Genomic DNA, 27,482 nt, shown 5'->3' on the forward strand with positions numbered 1-27,482 from the left:
TTAGGAAGGTGATAAATGAGCAAGTTGATGCCATGGAGTGTGGAGGAGGAAAAGGAACCCTTCAATCTGATATGATTGCATTAGGTTGGTTCATGTTGCTCTCCCTCCTTCAGATTGCCCTGATGAAGGGCTCCTGCCCGAATCATCGATTTTCCTGCTCCTCGGATGCTGCCTCACCTGCTGTGCATTTCCAGCACCACTCTAATCTTCAGCATCTGTAGTCCTCACTTTCACCTGAGTGACTGCTTTGCCTATGTCCATAAGAATGGCTCGAGCTTCCTGGTGTCTGCCTCTTCAACATGCCACCAAGTTCCCATGCCAACATTTCGGTCTCAGGCCTACTGCAGCACTCCAGGGAGGAACAACAATTCATCTTTGGCCTGGGTACATTATAGCCCTCAGGACTCAATACTGAGCTCAACACCTTCTTCCATATTTGTTACCTACCCCCACACCTCTGGCCTTGTGTGTATGCATTACTGCCAGCACAGCAATCCACTTTCCAGCACTCAAACTTCCTGTTCGTACCCTACCCAGCATTTATTGCACTCTAAGCTTATCGTTAACAATCTCTTTGCTTGCTTTTTTCTTATCTTATCCGGCCTCAGTTCATCCATTCATTGATGCATTTGTTATCTCTAGCCTCTGGCAACGGACACGTGGACAGCCTGGATCAGTGGTGCTGGAAGAGCACAACAGTTCAGACAGCATCCAACGAGCAGCGAAATCGACGTTTCGGGCAAAAGCCCTTTATCAGGAATAAAGGCAGTGAGCTGGAAGCATGGAGAGATAAGCTAGAGGAGGGTGGGTGGGGAGAGAGTAGCATAGAGTACAATGGGTGAGTGGGGGAGGAGATGAAGGTGGTTTACCTGGACAGCCTCCCTAGTCCTCATTTCAGGAAAGCATAAAGCAGTCAAATCAACCTCCATTCCAACCTGCACCAAGTCTCACTCATCCACCACCCCAGGCTATTTGACCCTGCACTGGCTCCTGGTTAAGTAACAGTTCAATGTTAAAATTCTCATTCTGCTTTCAAAGTCCTCCATGACCTCACCCACTTCTGTTTGTACTCTCCCTTCTTTAAAACTCCCTTTTTAATTTCTGTTAAACTCTTGAGCATGCCAGTTTTTAAACCTTTGACAGGCATCGCCATAAACTCTGGAATCAGTCCCCCCACCCTGCCCCAAATCTTTATGCCTCTCTTCAAACCAACTTATTTACCAAGTTTTTGGTCATCAATCCTCAAATGTACCACATTACACAGAGTCAAATTTAGATTGACAACTCTTGTAAACACCTTGGTTGTTTTTTTAAAATTAAAGGTTGTTTTGTTTAGACAGTTGACTTACTCCATTATGGCTTTTTATGACAAGCTCTCAACACCAGAGAGATCAAACACAGTTTAGATTATCTATTTATTGAATATTTTGCACTATTTACTGTGGAAAAGTATATGGATGATATAGATTGTAGGGAAATAATTGGTGACATCTTGCAAAATGTCCAGATTACAGAGGAGGAAGTGCTGGATGTCTTGAAATGGTTAAAGGTGGATAAATCCCCAGGACCTGAACAGGTGTACCCGAGAACTCTGTGGGAAGCTAGAGAAGTGGTTGCTGGGCCTCTTGCTGAGATATTTGTATCATCGATAGTCACAGGTGAGATGCTGGAAGACTGGAGGTTGGCTAACGTGGTGCCACTGTTTAAGAAGGGTGGTAAGGACAAGCCAGGGAACTATAGACCAGTGAGCCTGACGTCAGTGGTGGGCAAGTTGTTGGAGGGAATCCTGAGGGACAGGATGTATATGTATTTGGAAAGGCAAAAGGACTGATTAGGGAGAGTCAACAGGGCTTTGAGCATGGGAAATCATGTCTCACAAACTTGATTGAGTTTTTTGAAGAAATAACAAAGAAGTTTGATGAGGGCAGAGCAGTAGATGTGATCTATATGGACTTCAGTAAGGCGTTCGACAAGGTTCCCCATGGGAGACTGATTAGCAAGGTTAGATCTCATGGAATACAGTGAGATCTAGCCATTTGGATACAGAACTGGCTCAAAGGTAGAAGACAGAGGGTGGTGGTGGAGGGTTGCTTTTCAGACTGGAGGCCTGTGACCAGTGGAGTGCCACAAGAATTGGTGCTGGGCCCTCTAATTTTTGTCATTTACATCAATGATTTGGATGCGAGCATAAGAGGTACAGTTAGTAAGTTTGCAGATAACACCAAATTGGAGGTGTAGTGGACAGCGAAGAGGGTTACCTCAGATTACAACAGGATCTGGACCAGATGGGCCAATGGGCTGAGAAGTGGCAGATAGAGTTTAATTCCAATAAATGCGAGATGCTGCATTTTGGGAAAGCAAATCTTAGCAGGACTTATACACTTAATGGTAAGGTCCTGGGGAGTGTTGCTGAACAAAGAGACCTTGGAGTGCAGGTTCATAGCTCCTTGAAAGTGGAATCGCAGGTAGATAGGATAGGGAAGGCAGTGTTTGGTATGCTTTCCTTCATTGGTCAGAGTATTGAGTACAGGAGTTGGGAGGTCATGTTGCAGCTGTACAGGACATTGGTTAGGCCACTTTTGGAATATTGCGTGCAATTCTGATCTCCTTCCTATCGGAAAGATATTGTGAAACTTTAAAGGGTTCAGAAAAGATTTACAAGGATGTTACCAGGGTTGGAGGATCTGAGCTACAGGGAGAGGCTGAACAGGCTGGGGCTGTTTTGGGTGACCTTATAGAGGTTTACAAAATTATGAGGGGCATGGATAGGATAAATAGATAAAGTCTTTTCCTTGAGGTTGGGGAGTCCAGAACTAGAGGGCAGAGGTTTAGGGTGAGAGGGGAAAGATATAAAAGAGACCCAAGGGGCAACTTTTTCATGCAGAGAGTGGTACGTGTATGGAACGAGCTGCCAGAGGATGTGGTGGAGGCTGGTACAATTTTCTCTATAGAGGTGTACCAGCAGTTCTAGGGATTTGGAAGGACCCCACCTATACACTGCAAACAAAACATTTTCAAGCTTAGTCTTGGCCTGCTTTCTTCATCCACCAGGATTCACTCAGCCTTGACAACTTTCATGCATTTCCGCTGCACTTAGCTATCCTGGTTTAATCATTCACACATTTAGTCTCTCTCATTATTTCTCTCTGCCTACTTTTACATCATGGAGTCAAGCATCCAAACCAAATAAGCTTTTCTATTTCTATTCGTAACATAATAAAATTAAAATCGGTAAAGACCCTCAGAATTGACCACAATGCTTCCTAACCAGACTTTCTGAATACCTGTAAGCAATCCCAGATTCTGTGAATAAGCAAATCCAGACACTGGCTTTTAGCTTAAACAAAAGAGTTAAAATGGTTCAGAAAGAATTTACAAGGATGTTGTAGGGTTGGAGGGTTTGAGCTTCCAGGAGTGGCTGAATAGGCTGGGGCTATTTTCCCTGGAGGACTACAGGCTGAGGGATGACCTTACAAAAGTTTATAAAATCACAAAGAACATGGATAGGGTGAATAGCCAGTGTTTTTACCAGGGTAAGCGAGTCCAAAGCTCGAGGGCATATGTTTAAGCTAACAGGGGAAAGATATAAAAAGGACCTGAGGTCATTTTTTTCACGTAGAGGATGAGCTGCCAGAGGAAGTGGCGGAAGCTAGTACAATTAGAACATTTAAAAAGCATTTGATTGGGTACATGAATAGGAACAGCTAAGTGTGATTTGGGCCAAATGCTGGCAAATGGGACTAGATTAATTTAGGATATCTATTTGACATGGATGAGTTGGACCGAATGATCTATTTCCGTGCTGTACAACTATATGACTCAGTAATTTATTAACTGTTGTAACTTTAACAGAGCAAAATTAAACAAAGTAACCTATTTGATGTCTATATTTAAACGGAACAACATTTGCGTTCAGCTCCACTCACACAAAAGACAGACAGACATACATGGTTCAGGGATAAATAAGAAAATAACAAAACTGTTTGTTTGTTACTATTTTTTTTAAAAAAACAGCTGTTGCCCACAGTACAAAGGTATTTTTCAGCTCACAGTTTTCTCACTTCACAGTTCAAAACTGACAAGTTGGACTGAAGGGTCTGTTTCTGTGCTTTACATCTCTATGATTATGATAAAAAAATTAAAATAATGAAAAATCAGTTAGGGTTCTAACACTGTGTCCTTCCTGTTGTGCTTTCTCTAGTCATTTAACCATTGTTTTCCATCCAATTGAAATTTCTCTTTGTTCTGCTTGATTTCTCTTTTCCTCACTTCACCCCGTCACCTTCTTCCCCTTCATGATAAGGTGTTAACCTGTAATACATTCTAGTCAATAGGAGTTCTATCTGAAGTAGTCATCTTTCTCCACAAGGTGCCACCTTATCTGCTGAGCATTACCAGCAGTTTTGCGTTCCATGTAGAAGTGGCATTCAGCTAGTACATAATTCAGTGAACCCTAGCAAATTCTTACTTCCTAATCTAGGGAATTGATTCAAGACTAGGGGGCATTTTTAAGATGAGAGAGAAAAGTTTTTAAAAGGTCAAGAGGGGCTCAACCAATTCACCAATCACTTTTGATCACCTTGCAGACTCCTCCTACTCTCCGATCATCTCTCAGCTCCCTTCTGCTCTCTGATTTGTCCTAATTGTTCACTGTACCTGCATTCTAACGTTTGGGCACTTTGCACAAGCACATCCAACGGACATCACCATCTACAGGTCTTACGTTCTGTAGGGTGTTTAATCTGAATGTAGTCCTTTTAGGTTTCTCCATTACTTTTTCTCCACTGAGATAAATTACCCCAACTTTCTCAGTCTTTTTCGTACTTGAGTTATGCTCTACTTATCATAGAATCCCTACAGTGTGGAAGCAGGCCATTCGGCCCATGAACTCCCAGTAGTAGTCCACCCATGAAAGAGTAGTCCACCCAGTCCCCTTAAATCCTATCCCTGGAACCCTGCAATCCACATGCCAATCCACCTAACTTACACATCTTTGGACTTTGGGAAGAAAACCGAGCAACTGGAGTAAATCCACAGGGAGAACATGCAAACTCCACACAGTCACCCGAGGGTGGAATTAAATTCGAGTGCCCAGCACTGTAAGGCAGCCAATGCCACACTTTTGGAATAGAACTTCTTTCTTGGGATGTGAAGATTGAGGACATATTTTTCCATATTTTTTGCAATTCCCTTAATCTTCACAATTTTTGTCTCTCCTTCCAGGGACCAAAAATTCATTTAGTTACTGCTCGCTTTCTATACTTGTAAAAGCTTTCATAATGCAAGATCAAAATTTTGATCATATGGAAAACTGCAGAGCTAGAATCACAAACTGACTAAAGAATTTCATTTTTTTTATTGAAATCTAAATATTGAGGAATACATTAGCATCAAAGACCAATATGTAACACATTAAATATTTTGCAAAAATAAAAGTGCTGTTGTGCTTTTCATCACTCTCATTATAGTGACTTCAGAAGCATTTTCAGACATAAAATGCAAAAAGTGGGATGTTGAAAACCAGGTGTTTTTAAAAGATGTTCAAACCCATTATTATGTTAGTAATGTTTGTTCAACACATCTTTTTCTTGACACTGTTATAATTTCTTTCTTCTGACAAAAATAGAGGTTGATGAACAATTCTTCAATTCATGGAGTGATAGAATTACAGCAGCATTTAAGTGAATAACTGGAAGTCAGGCACACACACACACACACACACCTCTGTGGACCTTTCATATTCAGTATTCAGAAACCACATGTAATGAAACTTCATCTATTGAAAGACACACATTTTGCATGAGTTTAAACTAAGCTACAACCTCAATAATGCATATATTCCTCTAAAGGCTGCTTTAATGATAATCCATTTCTATACAGCATGGGTATCCTGACAAATAAAAATCAAAGCTAAAGTCCAGTAATAGCATGACTCAATGCATGACATAATCCTTTTTTGGAATCAAAATGCAATGACAGTTCAAAAATTGCTTGCTATTTACAGTTTTTGGAGGAACTGCTGATTATTATTAGTCATGAATCCCTATTAACCTTCATAGCATGGCTGTGACTAAAAAAAACCCAGCAAACAATATTACGTCATTTTCTAATTATTCTGTAAATATACTTGATTGATTCAAAACAAATGATAAAGGTTTAAGAAACCTACAGACTAAAATTCTTCAGACTGCAGAATTATCAATTGTTTTGCCAAGACTCAAAAACAACCTTTGATCGTTTCAAGCAAATGGTTTAAAACAAAAGCACAAAGGTACCCCAAATTAGCAAACTGTTATCTGCCTTTCATCTCTAAATATTAGACAGCATCTTTCAGCTCTGAATTCCTGTGACTTTCAGACAGCATGCCACTGGAATATCAACAACAGAATAGAGAACATATACATTGAAATAGTATTTGAAGCATAAAACCAAGGAGTTTAAATTACCTGTATATTGTACAAGGAACATCCCCAATCACTGCTTAATGACTACAGTGCACTTTCTCTATTCCATTTACTGTGAAAACAGCTGCCCGACCCAAGCTCTGTTTGTATGCTCCTAAATTCCTCAATACCAGACAATCAACGAGCTAACTGCAAGCACAGGCTAAGAGATCCAAGTAATACCAGCACACAAAAGAGAAGCAATGAAAATTACAGGAACCTTCAGGGCACAGGCTAGAATTGGCTTTTCTGATCCAGTGCTGCATGTGTCATCGTCTGTCTTGAGTGACAGTGAAGAGCTGCCTTGTTCAGGGGGAAGGAAGGGCAGGTGGGAAAGCAATTAGCACTCTGCTCATCTGTGAATTCATAAGGGATTTCATACATCAATGCCTTGAGAAGCAGTATGCACACAGCAAATCAGGAGCACATAATTTACATGCCTGCAAAGAGCTCCTTCAAATGAACACCAAGGGTGGCAAATCAAAACAACTTGGATAAACACAAGGCTGCATTGCATTGCTTTAATGATGACTGAGAAAGATGTTGAAACCCATAACATTCACACTAAATCAAAGTGCTTTCAGTTAACGATATAATGCAAAATTTATCGAAATTACTTGGAGTTCAATATCAAAAGATAGATTTTTTTCCTCGACGCAGTAATTGGTTAATTGATTCAGATAATATTTTCAAATACATCAGCTAATGGATTTCAGCCTATATGTAACGGTTTCTTTTCCTTCTTAAAGTGACAGCATTGATCTTTGTATTCAATTGGAATACAGTCAAAAACCAGAACTGAATAATTATTCCCACTTATTGTAATTCCCATAAAAAAAGTACTCAAAAAAATAATATTTTTGGGGTGATGATGGGGTAAAAAAAACAAGCAGAGGCTTTATAACTAAACCATATTCCATTTAATATGTAACAGCTGAATATCAGAATAAACAATTAAATGTTTACGAACTGCATCCTGAAACTGATGACATCCAAACTATTTTAAAACACACACTAAATAGTTGATGGCCCTAACTTCTTGAAAAATGAAAGCTCAAGACCCATGACAATTATTCCTCAATTGATATGAGCAGCTACATTTAACAGTTGTCGGTGTAGATTTCAAGCAGAAATGCCCATCTAAGGCTGAGAAATGGTACAAAATATCAAACTCATTATACTTAAACTGTAGCATCTGCTGATTAATGATGGAGCAGCATCAACAACTGCTGTACAGAATTTGGTCCATGTGGCTCAAATGAATTGGTTAAGAAGTGGGGGAAAACCACTTTAAATTTAAAAAAATAGTATTATAAAAATAACAATTGGTAAAAACTTATGTTCAAAAATATTTTCATACAATTCAATTAAAATTCTAGTTTAACCATGTAAAACAAGACTTCCTCCCAATCTTTCAAACCTTTTTTCCTAAAATTCATAAATTAAATGTTTAAGTCACCTTACCAAAAAATTATTTCTTGAGCTACAACTATTTTCAGAATAATTTTAGAATTATGCATTCTGCATAAAAAGGAAAATGTTATTAATACTGGATAGATACTTCAATGCATTGGTACCAGGATACATAGCAGAATTGCAATTAAGCTGCAAGAGTCTCACTGGATATTTGTTCTGGGCTACAGTAGAACAGGGCCAGTTAGAATCCCTCACCAGAGGCTCTTCTACTATAAATGAATGATTAAAAAAGTGAATGCCATGCTTTTTCTCATGCTACAACTTTTAAGGCTTCATAATCATTTTTTCTCATGGCTTAAAAGATCACTGACAATATTTTAGCATCATCCAAGTGAAAATTTGTTTGTATCTTCAGTAACAAATTCCAAATAAACAATTTGGTCAAACATAGGACATAGAAATAATAAAAGACAATAATTATGGCCTCATCACCTGCAGCCTTTGATCTGCACGTGATGCAGCAATTCCACTGGGTTGGCATGAAATGATGCTGATGGCTGAAGAGACCAATCTATGAAAGGCAGGTTATACCATATGCCACAGATAAGGTGTTTATTTTGGTGTTTTGTTGGGTTCAGTATTAGAGTTGACTCTCAGATTGAAAAATTTTACCTAATTTTTCTCCTGCTTAACACTGCTCCATTTAAAAGCAAGTATCAAGTGGAAATAGCTAGTTAGCTCACTGAATGTTTCCACAGTTTGCATCATTTGTTAACATTTCAATTCCCAATCTAGTTAATTTCATATGGACTGGTCTCCATACCTTTTCAAAGATGCACAATATAAGCAGACAACATAAAAACAAAAATGCAGGAGAATGGGCGGAAGAGTGCCAGATGGAGTTTAGATTAGATTAGATTACTTAGATTACTTACAGTGTGGAAACAGGCCCTTCGGCCCAACAAGTCCACACCGACCCGCCGAAGCGCAACCCACCCATACCCCTACATTTGCCCCTTACCTAACACTACGGGCAATTTAGCATGGCCAATTCACCTGACCTGCACATTTTTGGACTGTGGGAGGAAACCCACGCAGACACAGGGAGAACGTGCAAACTCCACACAGTCAGTCGCCTGAGGCGAGAATTGAACCCGGGTCTCTGGCACTGTGAGGCAGCAGTGCTAACCACTGTGCCACCGTGCCGCCCACTTTGGATAAATGAGAGGTATTGCATTTTGGTAAAATAAACAAAGACAAAACTTATAAGATTAAAAGTAATGCCTTGAGTAGTGTTGTAGAACAGAGAGACTGAGGGACTCAGGTATCAATTCTTTGAAGTTTGCATCACATCGATAGGGTGGTTAAGATGACATTTAGCATGCCTGCCTTCATTGCTCACACTATTGAGTATAGGAATTAAGATGTTATGTTAGGGTTGTAAAGGATGTTTGTGGGGCCTCTTCTGGAGTATTATGTTACGGGAAGGATATTATTAAGCTGGTGAGGGATCAGAAAACATTTATCAGCATATTGCTGTGAACGGAGAGTTTGAGTTCGAAGTGGAGACTGGATAAGAGGAGACTTTTTTCACTGGAGCTTAGAAAATTAACCGGTGATCTTACGGTGGTTTATAAATTAATGTGGGGTATAGAGAAGTGAACAGCAGGTAGCTTTTCCCTAGGGTGGAAGATTTCAAGATTACAGGGTATATTTTTAAGGTGAGAGAGGAGAGATATTTAAAAAAGACACGAGAGGCAATTTCTTCTCTTTCCAGAGTGGCTTGCGTGGAATGAAATGCCAGCGGAAGTTGCGGATGTGGATATGGTTACAACGTTTAAAAGAAATTTAGGTAAGTACATGAATAAGAGGGGTAGGGTGTAGGTTTGATCACTGAGCTGTAGGTTTGATATGCAGACGTTTCATTACCTGGCTAGGTAACATCATCAGTGGCGACCTCCAAGTGAAGCAAAGCTGTTGTCTCCTGCTTTCTATTTATAGGTTTGTCCTGGATGGCGTTCCTGGGGTTTGTAGTGATGTCATTTCCTGTTCGTTTTCTGAGGGGTTGATAGATGGCATCTAGATCTATGTGTTTGTTTATGGCGTTGTGGTTGGAGTGCCACGCCTCTCGGAATTCTCTGGCATGTCTTTGCTTAGCCTGTCCCGGATAGACGTGTTGTCCCAGTCAAAATGGTGGGGTTTTTTTTCATCCGTGTGTAGGGCTACGAGGGAGAGAGGGTCATGTCTTTTTATGGCTAGCTGGTGTTCGTGTATCCTGGTGGCTAACTTTCTTCTTGTTTGTCCTGCGTAGTGTTTGTGGCACAACATCTGTTCTTATTTTATTATTGCATGATAACCGAGATGGCACTACTACCGTCTCAAGAATCTTGCTGTCAATACTTAAGTAAGTTGTTAACAAACAACATGCAATTGTTATAACAAAAAAAAATTACTAGTCCACACAGTAGATAGAACCTGCAAGATCCTCCCACGTGAGGAAAAAAAAGCGTTCATCAGTAAAATTCTTAAACCCACAGTCCTTAGTGACCACTCCACCAAGCAGAAACGAGCCAGTTATCCAAAATCTCCTTCAGTAAATGCCAACCTGAAAACAGTCTGTCCTTCAACATCACTATGGAGAAATTTGAATTTTCAGATAAGGGCAGTTAAATGCTTCACAAAACTGACAAAACCTCCATTCTTGCAGGGATGCTTCAGATGGAGGATACCAGCGCATCCGAGTGTGCAGTGCAGCAGCTGCAACTGCAGGCTAGGTGAATGCAGCATTCTTTGCTGCTTCTGCTCCTGCTCTGCTTTTAAATGTAACAAAGCCAACTGGCTGTTGTGATATTAGCTTGATCAGTGCACCTTCACATCCCTTAAATGATCGAAAGACAAGTTAAGCTCATGTGGCTTAATATCCATAGGAAAGCCGCTGACAAATGGCTAACAGACCACCTCTTCACTGTTGTTGGCTTCTTCACTTTTCATGCTCATAACTGGGGAGCTAACTTAATCTGTTAAATCAGGTAGTGGAGGGGTGGGCAGTGGTCCGACGGCATGCTTTACCTGTGAATGGAGAAACTCTGGAGACGATGTTAGCTGCTGAAAGTATCTTTGCATTTCCTCGCTCATTCCTTCCTTGCCAGGATGGGTATCAGAATGAAGACAGTCACCCGCTTAACTATGTTAAATTGTCTGTCTATTTCAACATTCTCAGTCATCTTGAGGTCTGTTACCCTGTTCACTATTATCTGGTTTTATACAAGCCTTAAACTTCTAAATTGTACTGTCTAAACAATTCGGCCATTGATAAACAACAATCAATGGTCATAAAATCAAACTTCCCAAATAAGAAAGTAGGAATTACAGTGGTTACAGACCAGTAACTGTATGACTTTGGTCGAGACCAACATTCTTTGAATTTGCAATATGAAGGGGGCTAATGAAGTCTTCACAATAATAAACGGAACTGGTTTCTTTTTTCTAAAAGCTGTTCTTTTTTCAAGGATACTGTGCTCTTGGTTTCTTTTTCAGAGCGGTAATAAACTGCTCTTGGTGCCAATTAGTCTGGATTGGTACAGAGATTATTGGTTATTGAGGGCCTCTTTGTTTATATGTAAACAGATCAGATATCAGGCCAAAGTGGTCATGTTTTTGAAGAGACCTGTACATGAAAGGGGAGTGGTCAGCTCTCTAGCTGAGCAGTTTAGTTCAGTCCAGAACTAGTTGGGAGTTCAACAGTTAGCTGTGTGGAAACAAACTCTCTCTCTCTCTCTTTCTCTGCCTTCTAACTTCAACCCATAAACATATGTTCCATTCATTCATACTGGTTTCTAAGGGGGTTTGCTTATTCGGACTGTGGTGTGTATTCGGAACAGATAATTAAGTCTAGTTTGGATTGACTGAGTCCTGTCAGGGTTCTTTATTCTATTCCTGTGTTTCATTATGTAATTTTTGTGAATAAATTTTTGTCTGTTTTTAACCTGGTAGTCAACCTCACTAATCTACTGAGTGATTTTCACTGTACACTTAACAAAACAAACGGCAAAGTTATGGTCTGGCCTGCCTGCCTAAGAATGTTTTGAGTGGTCTGGCTTCGTTCATAACACAACTCAGCCTCAAGTTCTAATATTCTCTAAAATCTTAGCAAACCATCAAAATTAAAATGTGCACATTTTTTGTGAAAACTGCATTTAAAAAAATCAAAGATATTTTAATACAATACTCTCATCTGGCTAGAGCATGACCACTGACAATTGTTTTTTGAAACAGGCATTGCAGAATTTTAAACAAATCAGGGGCTCAAGGTCCTCAATCAATTTGTTTTAAGGTTACAAGTTTGATCATTTTAAAAAGGGCATAATATTAATGTTAAAACAAAATCTGCCCTATTACATAGACTACAAAACAGTCACTTAAAAAGGATTTTCTGAACCAGTATTTTAATAAACCAAAATATTTAAATATCAAACATTCTCAGCATGGCACAATTTACATTGAAATTCTTTATTGACCCAACTATTAGTATAACCTTAATTTCAGTGTTTCTCGTGTCGTTTCATCATCTAGATGAAATTATACTTATAAAAAGAGAAAACTCTCACAGCGTAGCAGACCACACAGCGCCATAGTCCATGCCATTCCCCTGCACAGACTCAAGTCCACAGTCCAGAAACTGAGGCTCTCACAACAAAAACCTGGACAAAGCTTCCCCAGTAGATAACGTACTTCACTGTTAGAATCTGGGCGGACCGGCTCCACTGTCTTCTCCTTTACCCCCCCATGTTGTCTGAAAAGTAATTCTAAGGGGAGGTGTGGGGGATAAAGGTGATAACTTTAAGTAGCACCAAATTGTGTTTTGAAGTTCCTGATTTCTAACTATTTTTAATGCTCTAGAGCCTCAAACCTCATGTCTGTAGTACTCCAAACTCCTTTTTACCTTGGGGACTTTAACCCCCTTTCTCATTTTTCTTCTCACAGGGACCCAATTAAACCCCAGGAGACTCAAACCTCAATTAAAACCCAGGAGACTCGGACCCCATATCAGTCGAAGCAAACACTCAGACTCAGTATGGCTCTACCTTCTTTACCTTTAGTCCGAGCCATAGAGAGAGCGTGATCGCCCATGTACACAAAGACATATGCTCACAGTCTTCTCTCGAACAGCAGATTCTTAAGGAATTATATAGTCACTTACAGGAGCACCATCCAAATAAGGCAACATCTATATTGATTGGGTGACCATTACAAAAAAAGCTAGCATCAACAGTAAAGATTAAGCCATCTGGCATTACACAATAGCTGTTCCTCACCTCGTTAACTGGTATAACATAATGGATGTTCTTCACCATGTTAAACCACTCCCCTTGCCTCCAGCACCTCATTGTTTACTGCAAGTTCTAATCTGGCCGAGTCATGTTAGCTGAGCCTTTGTCCTGCAACTGTAAACTTAACTCTCTCCCTACCTGCTCATACACATTCTCACCTTCAGCCTTGTGGAAGACATCTTATTTCGAAACCATTATCCCAGTTCTAGATAAACCCATGAGGAAAAATATCCTCTTAGCATCTTACCCTGTTGGAATTTAGAAGAATGAAAGTTGATCTTATGAATACAAATAACAAAAGGGATTTTATCAAGTACGGACAAAAACTTTCCTAAATGACAATACTTTTATCTCATTGATCAATCTGGTGAGCCTTTTCAGAACTGCCCCAAAGGAAAGTACATCTCTCCTTTAAATATGGCCAAAACTACACACAATTCTCTGGGTATGATCTTACACATGTCCAGTATAGTTCTAGCAAGACTTGCCCATTTTTAGACTCCATTGCCCTTGCAATAAAGGCTAACGTTTCATTTGCTTCATAAATCACTTCCTGTAGTTGAATGTTAACTTTTAAGCGATGTACAAAGGACATGGTGATCCTCCAGTACTACAGAATTCTGCCATCTCTCCAAATTTAGCTTTGTGCTATTTTTACATTCTTCCCAACTAGACAACCTCACAGTATTCCACATGATATTCCATCTGCCAAAATTCTGCCCAATCACTTATTGCATCTAAGTTCCTTTGTAGATTTAATCCCTTTAGAAACAAGCATGCAGCTTTTTAAATGGCTTTGGTAACCTGTGACACAATGTTTAGTGATTTGCATATTTATTCTCAGATTGCTTTGCATCTTTACCCCATCATTCTTGTACTTTCCAAATAACTAATCTTGTCACCAAAATGTTTACAATTATTATATTGAAATTCACTTGACAATTATTTGCCCCTTTGGAAGCTTAATATCTCGTAACTTGTTATAGTGCTCATCAGTATTGACCATCACCCTCTAATTTGGTGTTAAGAGGAAAATTATAAATTGTGTGTTGATTCCAAAGTCCAAAAGGTAAATGTCAATTGTGAACAGCAATGATACTTGTGTAACATGACTTCCCATCATTTTTCAATCTGAATAGCTACCCTTTTACCACTCAACTTTCTGAACCAGCTAGCAATCTATTCTCCCACTTGTTTCCAGACTCTTATCTTCTTCTAAGTTTTATTTATTTGACTATTATGGGGCAACCTTATTGAAGGCCTTTTGAAATTTCAGGTAAATTACATCTACCTCATTACAATTATATATTCTATTACCTCTGAAAGTTTTAGTCAAGATATTCCCTTTTGACAGCCATGCCGACAATGCCAGTTGCATAAAGCACCCCATTCTATAGAACTGAAAGGTCTTTGAACTCAATTCATTGTGCTGATCCTACAAACACATATATATGAGCTCTAATTCTCAGAAGAACCAATATTTTACAGAAATGGAATGAGATGCATTTGTAACAAGCTATTTTACATTTGGATAATCAGCACACTCTTCCAGGCAGACCTGAATAATTACAAATTTTATTAAAAAGTAGTGAGGCCATTTTTAGCTTATGAGGTATGAATGCTTTGTAAAACAGAGGCAACTTTAATGTTAAGTAACTTTAACTTGTAACATATTAGATAATAAATTTGAAAGAATGGAAAGGAAGTTAAAGTAAGATTAATGAAAAGTGGCCCATATTCATTGTCTTGCATTCAGGGATTCATTTTGCATTCAGCAATGAACTAAGTTTAAAGAGGCTGAACCAGAAGACATAAATATAACACAAGATGTTTTTATATGTAACACTAAAATCATTATCCGCCCTGTCAACAATCTCTTCAGATTGCCATTGTAAAACAAGTCTTTTCCTCCCAGCAGTCCGATGGGACTGTTTCAATTTTTCCAAATGCATTCAGCATCACAGTCCTGTGCAAACCTGTCCTGTCCACTTTGAATCAAAAACAGACTTTTCGGGTGAAACAAGACTTACTTGCACTAATTACAGTTCAGCACATTGTACTTATTAGAGGCAAAAAAAAACAGGTGAGGTGGTATCTTTTCAGCACACCTTTCACTTTAAGCTTGACTTCAGCTTCCAGTTTTCTCTTCTCCACTCAACTTCCTATTCCAATAACTCAACTAAAGTTAGAGGAAAACCCTTCTACTAGGCAGTTCTGAGTTCAACAATTTCAAATCATAACTACTTGTCCCATTTTCCCAAAAAGCAGCTGCTAGTAATTATTCTGCTACCGCCGTTTTATGCTCAAATAACTCTTTTATGTTTCTTTTTGCCCATTACCTTTTGACTTTCAACATAATTCTTATTGTCATTTCATGTCTTCCATCCTAACAAATTCATCTTTTTGTCCTTCAACTTCGTTCCCTTCTCCCACCTCCCCCTGATGTTACTTACTGAAAACTTGCCACATCCCTAAACTTTTCCAGTTTGAATCAAAGATCAGCAACCTGACACATTAATTGCTTCTTTCCAGAGATGCTGTTCAACCTTAGCATTTTCTAGATTAATTGACATTTCCAGCAAATGTGCATTTTACTTATGACATACAACAGCTGTTCAAACTTGTAAGCTTCCATTTTAAATGTTTACAATTCCATTTTCAATGTCAAACGTTAACTTAAAAAAAGCATCACTGAATCATAATGCACTGAGCAAAACCGTGGATAGGAAATCCATGCTAATTGCAAAGTTTCTACAATGTCTAATTTGCACATACTCAGAAATTCCTTCGGAAGAATATTTACCGGGCATTCGACGGCATCTACGGTCATTATGTTGTTCCATGTAGTATCCAAGCTGCCTGGAACAATTCTCTTAACAGTCAATAAGTTCCCTGTTTAAAAAAAACACAATCAAATTTGAAATTACCTGCTAAAGAGCATATGTGGAAATGATTTGAGTGAAGATATTACTGGATAACATTTTGCCACTTCTACATCAACACAACTGCGATGCAAATGAACAGGTAAATCAGATTTGGTCGATAATTTACTCTTGCAGAATATCTCAAGACACCAAAGTTTGTGCAAATTCCCTGATCATTTAGGTTTTCAATTTCTCATAAGCAATATGTATTATATCGTAATAGGGTACTTAGGCTGAAATAGTTTGGCTTTACTGTGGTGATATTAGCTTTGCGAGACAAACACATCATTTTACAGCACTGATACACTTGAGTGAGACAATAGGATGCTAGTTTCATGATGTTAACAGCAGAGGCTATACCTTGGACAGCAACTTATTATTCCCATACATATCTACATATTCACACTCAGCTGACATCACCTTCACGCATAAATAAAATCAAGCAAAAATGCCCTTGCCATTAGTTTCACAGTGAATTGATTATTGCATAGACCATAGTTAATGATTTTTTAAAATCAAAATGATTCATATAATCCATAAGATTATCTCTATTAAGGTCACACTTTAACTTGGATTACATCAAACAGTCCCTAACCTCACAAGCAGTACTGTTTGAAGTAATGGTGAACACTGAGCTGCTCCACTGAAGTCCAGTTTTTGAAACATAGATGTCCAAAATCAGCTGATGTGGTTAAAAAGAGAAAAGCTGATCATTACCTTCAGTATTGGTAAAATCTGATAAACTAGAAATATTCAGTAATACAGGCTTCTATAATTTATTGATCAGCTGTTTATATTGCTGATTAGGGCAGCACAGTGCAATTGTAAAAGCAGAATGATCAGCACTTTTCAATACATCTCTAATTGTCCAAATTATAAATACATAAACTAATTTTGGGAATTATATGTTGTTTTATGGTTTAAAAGGGTATAGCTTTTTGACTTCCATCATTTGATTTTTAATATACGGCAGTGCCAGTATTGGACTGGGGTGGACAAAGTCAAAAAGTCAGACAACACCAGGTTATAGTCCAACAGATTTGTTTGCCATCACAAGCTTTCAAAGCGCTGCTCTTTCATCCAGTGAAGTCACCTGACGAAGAATCAGCACTCTGAAAGCTTGTGATTTCAAATAAACGTGGTGTTGTGTGACTTCTGGCTTTGATTTTTAATACGTGGGAATTCTCAGACTAAAATTGCTTTGATAAAGGAAAACACTGACTTAGGATGGGTATAGTGCTCAACTGATCAGTTTGAGCAAAGGTTAAATGAAACCATCAATAAACAAGTCTCAGTTTGAACTGAAATTAACATGTCAAAGTGACAGAAATCACTCAAGCAGACCTGTATCACCTGCTTGATTTAATCTTTCTAAATTTTCATATACTGGAATGAAACATCTGGCTCCAGATAATTTATCTTAGAAAAACAAAGAAGCCAGACATGGAAATATACAAATGAACTATACTTTGAGCAAATACTCAAGAGAAAAGAATGATAGATTAATTATACTAACGAATTAGAAAGCATGCTCCCTCTCTCTTCCCATTTACTCGGTCACTGGTGTACAACAAATCAGAGAAACATGCATTTATTGAAAATTCAAAAGATATCTTCAAATTTTGTCACTGCTAAGGATTCAGGACATAATTTAAACAGCTGTGGTCTCAGGTTAAATCTTACACCTCACAGACTCAAAGAACTTTGTACACAGCATGTTACTGATTTTCCTTTTACACCAGATATTCTCTCCACTTTATAGGTGTCTGGGGTGTCAGGAATGAGTAAACTAAGTATTAGTTGAAGTCTGATATTCTTGCATGCCAAAAAGAACTGAAAATATTTGATGTCGAGAACTGAGGGGGTGAAAAGTGGAGCCAATTCATGCCTCTTTTACAGATCATAACACTGTATTTTTGAAAAATGATTGGTTTTAAAATGTGAAAATGTTAACATAAACCATGGTTTAACTAATTGAAAACAGTTCTGTTATGATCAAAAATATTATGATTATTAAATCAAAAGAGTTGTGTGACGTAGATATGCAGTTACATAATGAACCTTTTATGACTTTATTTTGTTTATGTTATTTGATTTATTAAAGGCTTTCTAGAAAAATGTTTGCTCATTTTTGGCGCCAGACTACAGTGTCTCAATTAGAAGTGTACACTCCTGTGAGAAGGAAACTTATGCGTTTAAATAGCACTCTAAAAACACTTCAGCATATATCCAGGTTTATATCTCAACAGCAGTGCACTGTTGAAAGACCCAGCTTTCAAATGAGACACTAAATGGAGGATCATCTTCCATTGGGATTTCATCATACATGAGCAGGTACACTAGGAAACAATCTGACAACCAACATTACTAAAACAGATTACCCCATTGTCTGTAGTACCTTGCTTGGTATTCAATGCCTACTACATTTTTCTCATTTCTACGATTGTGCTTTGTTGGCAAGGCCTTCATTTATTGCATATCCCTAACTGTCATTGAACAGGTGGTCATGAACTGCTCTCAAAATCTTTTGGATGTAGGGATGCCCACATGTGCAGTTAAAGAGAAAGTTCCAGTGACAGTGAAGGAATGATAATACAGTGATAACAATTCCAAGACAGAATGGTGGGAGACTTCGAGGGATTTTGCTATTGGGTTAGGGTTACCATGCATTAGTTGCTCTTGTCTATTCTGAGCTAGCGATCAGAAGTCTGATTGCATTACGACAGTACATCTTCTAGATGGTAAGAACTGTTGACGTTGTGTGCTGGTGAAGGAAGTGAATGCAAAAGGTGGATTAAAATGCCAAGAGGGCTGCTTTGTTCAGAATGACATTGAACCTCATAAAATATGTTGGAGCAGCACTGACATATGTCTGGTGGATGGTGGACAGCTATTGAGGAGTTAAAATGTGAGCTACCCGCCACAGAATTTCCAGTTTTGACCTGCACTCGGTGCTACGGTATTTATTTGGCTGGTTTACTTTAGTTTCTGTTCAATGGAAATCAAAGGATATTTATAGTGGAGAAATCATTTATGGGAACACCTAAAATCAACGGATAATGGTTAGAATTTTATGTTTTGGAGATATCATTACCTGACATTTCTGTGGCATCAATGTTATTTGTCACCCTTATCAGCCTACACCTGGATGTCTTCCAGATTGCCATGAACATATCCTACTTTAATATTTGAGGAGTTACGAATGGTGTTCAAAGTGGTACTAACAACAACAAACATCCTCAGCTATGACCTTATGATCAAAGAATGAAGTTGATCAAGTAGCTGAATACAATTTGGCCTAGGATACTACCTTTACAAATTCCTTAAGCCATGTGCTGGAACCACAAGCTCCGACAACTAACAATCATCTTTCTTTATGCTAGATATGACTCCATACCTCAGAGAACTTTCCTCAATTTCCAATAATGTCAATTTTGATAGGAATTGAAGGTATACTCAGTCAAATGCTGCCTTGATGTCAAGGGCAATTACACTAACTTTATCTCTCGAATTTAGCTCTTTTGACCACGTATTGATCAAAATAATAAGGTTAGGGGTTGAGTGCCAGTGAGCAGGTTATTACAGAGCAAGCGTGCTTGATAATATTACATGGATAGGGTGAATAGCCAATGTCCTTTTCCAGGACAGTGGAGTCCAAAGATAGAGCGAATAGGTTCAAACTGAGAGGCGAAAGAATTAAAGGGGACCTAAAGGGCAATGTTTTCATTCAGAGAGTGGTGGGTATATGGAATGAGCAGCCAGATGTGGTGGTGGAGGCTGGTACAATTCAAATTTAAATCTGGATGGCTACGTGAATAGGAAAAGTTTAGAAGGATATGGGCCAATCGCTGGCAAATGGGACCAGGTTAATTTAAGATATTTGGATGAGTTGGACCAAAGGGTCTGTTTTCATGCTGTACAACCGTGTGACTCAGAATCACGGTTAGTTCTACAGCACAACTAGTCAGTAATATTGTTGGAATATTGCCAGAACTCTTAGTCACCACGTAGAACAGCACAGGAATTTGTGCCAAACATGAAACCAAATGGACCTAATCTCTTCTGTTCACTTCACTCCACATCTCTTTAACCCTGCATATTCTTGTGCATATCTAAAAGTCCTTTAAATGCACTTATTGTATCTGCTTCCACCACCACTGCTGGCAGTGTATCCCACACTCCTACCACTCTGTAAAAAACCTGCCCCTCATTCTCCTTTGAATTTGCCCCATTTCGCCTTAAATGCATACCTCCTAGTATTAGACATATCAATTCTGAAAAAGATTTTGACTGTAATCCCTATATATGCACCTCAATTTTATAAAATTCTATGAAGGTCTTCCCCTCAGCCTCTGCCACTCAGGAGGAAACAACCTGAGTTTTCCTCGCCTCTCCTTGCAGCTCAGACCCCTAATCCAGACAGCATCTTGGTAAACCTCTTATGCATCTTCTCCAGAGCCACCATATTCTTCATGTAATGAGGCAACCAGAATTATTCATTCTTTCAGCCATTTCTTAATGTTGCATGAAATAAATCAAATTCAGGGGACTGGAATTTGTGATGCTGCGGTCCTCTTGCAGAAGCCAAGATACGTTATTCACTCTGCACTTCTGGAGGAGGGATCCAAATGGTTCAGCCTTGACTTTTGCACTGAAGTGCTGGACTTCTCCATTATGTAGGATGGGAATATTTGTGGAGCTGTCTTGCCTTTAGTTTATTGTCTACAACTATTTATGACTGAATGATCAACGATTGTAGAGTTCATTGGTTGAGGGAGCATTTAGTCCTGTCTGTTGCACACGAAACAGCATGCAAATACCTTTGTAGATGCATCAGGTTGACATCAAATTTCTAAGTGCTGTTCCTGACATGCACTCATGCCCTTTAGTGAACCAGAGTTATCTGGCAATAGTGCAATGTGGAATATGCAGGTAAACAAACCTACAAATTGTGACTGAATACAATTCTGCTGTAGTTCATGGTCCACAGTGCTTCATGGGATGTCTAGGTTTGAGTTGCTAAATTTGTTCCAAGTCTGTCCTATGTAATAAAGTAATAGCGCTACATAACTTGATTGGTAGTATCCTCAAGGTGAAGATGGAACTGACTTTGTCTCCACAAGGACTGCAGTGGTCACTCCTTCTGCTACTATCAATGACAGGTGTATCTGCGACAGGTGGATTGATATGGGTAAGGGTCAAGTAGATTTTTCTCTCCTGTTGGCTCCCTCACCACCTGCCACAGACCCAATCCAGCAGAGGCCCTTCAGGTCTTGGACAACAATCATTGGTGCAGTACTACCAAGCCACTAATCTCTCTTGCTGGAGAACAATGAAGACATACAAACAAGGAACAAAAGTATGCCAATTACTCCTTTTAGCCTGTTCCACCATTCAATAATATCATGGCTTCTAATTTTAATCTAAACTCTACACTGCATACCTTGTCGGATAAGGCTGAAGGTAACAGGAACTGATAAGAGATGTAACATAATGCTGTTATGTGAATGGAATTACACTGAGTCAGTCAGGTTACTTAGGAGTTAAAACTACGGGAAATCAGGAACTGCTGTCTGTTCCAGTTAAGAAGTACATTTGGACAAAAACAAACATTCAGGATTGTTCACATGCATGGATAAGTCCAAAAAAAAGGCATGCATTTGGATAAAATGTTCAGGATTGGTTACGTGCACATTTAATTCCAAATTAGGCACACACTTAGCACAGACTCTTACATATAAAGAACCCGAAGAAATCCCTTTGCTCAGTAACACTTTGAAGATTACCAGTACGCAAGTAGTACACTACATCAGGTGTGGTGAAGATCTGGAACAAAACTTCAACCTGGCCAGCTGCGAATTCTCCCGGATAACAATGTTTGGTCTTATTTAGAAAATTCAGGGTAGTGAAAGACAGTGGTTCAGATATCTCATCATTAAAAGTGTGCGTTAGCTGTTTAAATACTTTATGAATGAATTGTGGTTTTACAGGGCTCAGAGTGTCTCTACTGTACGTCCGTCTATGTATGAGGAGGAGGAGGACCCAGTGTTGGACTGGGGTGGACAAAGTTAAAAAGCACAATACCAGGTTATAGTCCACCAGGTTTATTTGGAAGTACTAGCTTTTAGAACGCTACTCGTTTGTGGGGCAGGATTATAATCCACAGAATGAATAGCACAAGATCATAGTGTCATGCAACTGCTACAATATACTGAACAAACCTAGATTGCTGTTAAGTCTATGTATATCTATGAATGTATTGTCGTCTCTCAGAGACAGGCAACTGCCTCCAACAATCTTTCATCGCTTTGGCAATGTCATGACATAGGGTAAACCCCTCTGTTAATTTAAACCTGACACACATAGAAGTTCACCTTGTTAAATTTTAAATCTGTTAAATTTTGACAGGCAAAGATCTATCCCAGAAGTCACGGTTTAAAGTAAAACTTAACAACTTTATTCTTTGAGTCCAAAAGAGAACACTAAATAACTATTTACAACTCCTCTCTCTTAAATGTACCTTTAACATCCCACTCTACAATACTGGTCTGATAAAATAAATCCCCAATTAAGATTTACAAAACAAAATCATGTTTCAAAACTAGTCAGCTTTGTTGAAACTCCTTTGTTGATTTTTCTCTTGGTCAGCTTCAGTGTTCTGCTGCATAAATGTCTTATGGACAAGTATATTCAGAGAGCCATTCGGCTAGCAGTCTATACATTGTGCTCTTGGCAGTCCTCCCCTTAACTGTTCAAAATGTCCAGTTTTATACCCCAAAACATCGGATCATTTCATTGGTTTGATGTCATCAAAACATTAAATTCAAAATTGATTGGATTTTGGTATCTGGGGCATAATTTAAATTGATTGGCCAAGTTTGAATTTGTTTTTGTTCCATGGCAACACAACTCCAGCTATTTGAGATGAGGGAAGATGCTAAACGAGTATTTGGCATTAGTGTTTTCTGTGGACAAGGTTATAGAGGATATAGAATGTAGGGAAATAGACAGTGACATCTGGAAAAATATACATATTACAAGGAGGAAGTGCTGGATGTCTTGAAACACATAAATGTGGATAAATCCCCAGGACCTGATCAGATGTACCCGAGAACTCTATGGGAAGCTCGAGTAGTGATTACTGGGCCCCTTACTGAGATATTTGTATCATCGATAGTCACAGGTGAGGTGCCAAAAGACTGGACGTTTGCTAATGTGGTACCACTATTCAAGAAAGATGGTAAGGACAAGCCAGGGAACTATAGACCGGTGAGCCTGACCTCGGCGGTGGGCAAGTTGTTGGAGGGAATCCTGAAGGATAGGATGTACATGTATTTGGATAGGCAAGGACTGATTAGGGATAGTCAACACGGCTGTGTGTGTGGGAAATCATCTCTTGTGAACTTGATTGAGTTTTTAGAAGTAACAAACAGGATTGATGAGGGCAGAGCGGTAGTTGTGATCTATATGAACTTCAGTAAGGTGTTCAACAAGGTTCCCCATGGGAGACTGGTTAGCAAGGTTAGATCTCATGCAATACAGGGAGAATTAGTCATTCGGATACAGAACTGGCTCAAAGGTAGAAGACAGAAGGTGGTGGAGGAGTGTTGTTTTTCAAACTGGAGGCCTGTGACCAGTGGAATTTCACAAGGATCAGTGCTGGGTCCACTAATTTGTCACTTATATAAATGATCTGGATGTGAGCACAGAAGGTATAGTTGGTAAGTTTGCAGATGACACCAAAACTGGAGGTGTAGTGGAAGCGAAGAAGGTTACGTCAGATTACAACAGGATCTTGATCAGATCGGCCAATAGGTTGAGGAGTGACAGATGTACTTTAATTTAGATAAATGTGAGGTGTGCTGCATTTTGGGAAAGCAAATCTTAGTGAGACTTCTACAATTAATGGTAAGGTCCTAGAGAGTGTTGCTGAGCAAAGAGACCTTGGAATGCAGGTTCATAGTTGCTTGAAAGTAGAGTCGCAGGTAGATAGGATAGCGAAGGCGGTATTTGGTATGCGTTCCTTTATTGGTCAGAGTATTGTGTCAAGGAATTGGGAGGTCATGTTGCAGCTATACAGGACATTGGTTAGGCCACTTTTGGAATACTGCGTGCAATTCTGGTCTCCTTCGTATCAGAAGGATGTTGTGAAACCTGAAAGGGTTCAGAAAAGATTTACAAGGATGTTGTCAGGGTTGGAGGATTTGAACTATAGGGAAAGGTTGAATAGGCTAAGGCTGTTTTCCCTGAAGCATTGGAGGCTGAGGGGTGACTTTTAGAGGTTTATAAAATCATAATGGGCATGGATAGGATAAATAGACAAAATCTTTTCCCTCGTGTAATAGAGGGCATAGGTTTAGGGTGAGAGGGGAAAGATATAAAAGAGGCCTACGGGGCAACTTTTTCACGCAGAGGGTGGTAAGTGTACAGAATGAGCTGCCAGGGGAAGTGGTGGAGGCTAGTACAATTGCAACATTTAAAAGGCATCCAAATGGGTATATGAATCGGGAGGGTTTGGAGGGATATGGGCCAGATGGTGGCAAGTGGGATGAGATCAGATTGGAATACCTGGTCGGCATGGACAAGTTGGACGATGGGTCTGCTTCCGTGCTATACATCTCTATGACTATTTGTTTCATCAATGTGTTACATTTTTAAATTGTTGCGATCACTTTGTGATTTCAATGAGTCCTTGCTAGCTTCCTCTCCCTCTCTCTCTCTTAATGGCACAGGACACGCATACAACTTCAACAGTAAAGAATCTCTCTCAGTCTGCCTTCAAAAAAATTTAAAATTCTGCATATCTTACCTTTTCAGGGAATTCCAAGGACACTCCATCCTCAGAGAAAAGGTTCCTCCAACCAAAGTACATCCTGTGCTCATGCCACCCTCAATGTTTCTTTGAAGAGTTGTTCAAAGTGAAGAAGTTAACAGTTTATTTTGCTGGGGATGTGGGTTGACAGGAGATGGTAATCCAACCCTCCAACTCAGCACCGCCCTCATGAAACTGTTCTACCTGTCCACCTTCCATCCCACCTATCCACTCTAATCGATCACCATCACCACCCCCCCCCACCCTTCATCTACCTATCGCATTCCCAGCTATCTTCCCCCTAGCCCAATTTCCTCCCATTTATCTCTCATCCCACTTGGTGCCTGCCCAGTCCCCACATTCCTGAGAAGAGCTTATAGTCAAAATGACAAACTTTCCTGCTCCTTGGATGCTGCCTGACTGGCTGGGCTTTTCCATAGCCACACTTTTTGACTCTGATCTACAGCAGCTGCAATCCTCACTTTCTCCCAGTAGGTAGTAATCAGCAGGAAACTTCTTTGCCTATGCTTATCCTGATGCCATGAAACTACATGAAGTCCAAGTTCAATACCAAGGAGTCCCAAGGCAACTTTCTCCCTACAAGTAATGGGGCACGTCATACCCAGGGTTTTAATAGTGTGTTTTTTTTTACATTTTAGATTTCCTACAGTGTGGAAACAGGCCCTTCAGCCCAACCAGTCCACACCAACCCTCTGAAGAGTAGCCCACCCCAACCCATCTCCCTCTGACTAATGCACCTACGGGCAATTTAGCACAGCCAATTCACCTGACTGTACATCTTTGGATTGTGGGAGGAAACTGGAGCACCTGGAGGAAACCCACGCAGACCCGGGGAGAACATGCAAACTCCACACAGACAGTCGCCAGTGAGGCAGCAGTGCGAACCACTGAGCCATTGTTTCTTAAATTTAAAGGCATAAATAAGTCATGCTGTTGCTCGACTATTGGGACACTTTGGCACAAGCCCTTACATATCAATAAGGAGGGCTTTACAAGGTTGACAGGATGGATTTGTGAATGACGTTGATGCCTAGGTCAGTTCTGGGTGGTCGTGTTAAGTTCTTTTCCTGAGGTTTCACACATGAGATGGCAATCTGCACACACCAACTTCAGCAAACATTTAAAGTTTATTAAAGGCTGTACAAGCTAGGTGACCCCTTTGACCCTCTTCACAGGCATGCGAAGTCAAGTCAACGAGGCCCTGAACAAAGAAAACACATCCCCTTTATACAGGTCAGTTGATAATGCTCACAGATACTCTGGTTGCTTCCCCCCCCCACCCCCATAACCACATATTATTCCAGGTACAATGGTAGGATGAGATCATCCTTGGAGATAATGCAAATGTTAAATGCCCAGTCCTGGGGAATAGTTATGCAGACAATTTCCTGACTCAGTGATTCCTCAAGACAATATAGGTGTGACATGTCCTAGTTTTAGGGGATGGTTATGAAAGCATTTCTGAATTGAAGGGACTGAATGATAGTTTAACTTGATAATAGTAGGGGAGTAGTGGCATATGACTATCTAAATGGAGTGGGAATCATTCGCATTTCTGCATGAATGTTGTCCCCACCCACTTCCACAATGTTCAGTCACTGCAGTTTAACCCTTTAATATTACATTAAATGTCCAGAGAGATAGTCCAATTTAATCTTTTAACATTCGCCTACTTGATTTCATTCTCATTTAAAACTAGCCTTTTAATTCCAGATGTTTTCATTCATACCCATGTGGGAGAAAGTGAGGACTGCAGATGCTGGAGATCAGAGCTGAAAATGTGTTGCTGGAAAAGCGCAGGTCAGGCAGCATCCAAGGAGCAGGAGAGTCGATGTTTCGGGCATGAGCCCTTCTTCAGGAAAGGGCTCCCATGTCCCCAGATCATGAGCATGAACCCATGGATTACTGGACCAGTGACATTATCATTATGCCACTAAGTACATTATAACGGTAGCTACACTTCAAAAGCATTTCATTGACTATGCAGTCCTTGGGAATTTGTTAAAAGCACTTAAAACTAAGTCTTATCTAAAAGTCCAACTCACTCACAAATATCTTTCAAGGAATGAAACCCCCCATTTTGATTCAACATGAATAACAGAATACCTGTACTCCAGTTCCACAGGGAAGTTATCTAATGAGGGACTTTTAAGTGGTTTCGCAAATCCCCTCTATTTATAAGAATATAGTTCAAGAAATGATCGATCATCTTTTCAGAGAAACTAGGAATCAATATCAATGCAATTTTTTGGGGACTGCAGACATCCTGAGAACGATTTTATAAATCTATTCTGAGAATTATTCTGTATAGACAGAATGTAGAAAGAGACAGAGGATGATTATCCTTAAGCCCATGCAAGAAAAGCTCGGCATGGCACTGAGAAAATACTTCATGATCTATTGGTATCCATACAGGTGAACCAAATAGATCACATCATACCATTTGAAGAAAATTGAGTTCATCGGATAACCTGCCTTCTTAATATTCATTCTCAACTAAAAAATTAACTGGTCACTAAAGTTATTATACACGTAC

At 39.5% G+C, this 27,482-nt stretch overlaps 1 protein-coding gene across 3 annotated transcripts in view; it reads right to left on the minus strand.

The window, feature by feature from the left end:
• The window catches only part of LOC132820237 (ecto-NOX disulfide-thiol exchanger 2-like), a 198,814-nt gene that overhangs the window by 112,646 nt on the left and 58,686 nt on the right, over nt 1-27,482 (minus strand). For 2 of the 3 annotated variants that reach the window (XM_060832239.1, XM_060832237.1), the window contains exon 2: nt 15,993-16,081. The exons of the other annotated variant lie outside the window; for it this stretch is intronic. In XM_060832239.1, the coding sequence (XP_060688222.1) occupies nt 15,993-16,032 (40 nt within the window). In that variant the 5' untranslated portion in view covers nt 16,033-16,081. The remainder of the gene's footprint in view (nt 1-15,992; nt 16,082-27,482) is intronic. 3 annotated transcript variants of the gene reach the window in all.

This window comes from Hemiscyllium ocellatum, chromosome 11 (assembly GCF_020745735.1).
Source record: "Hemiscyllium ocellatum isolate sHemOce1 chromosome 11, sHemOce1.pat.X.cur, whole genome shotgun sequence".
NCBI classification, from domain to species: Eukaryota; Metazoa; Chordata; class Chondrichthyes; order Orectolobiformes; family Hemiscylliidae; genus Hemiscyllium; species Hemiscyllium ocellatum.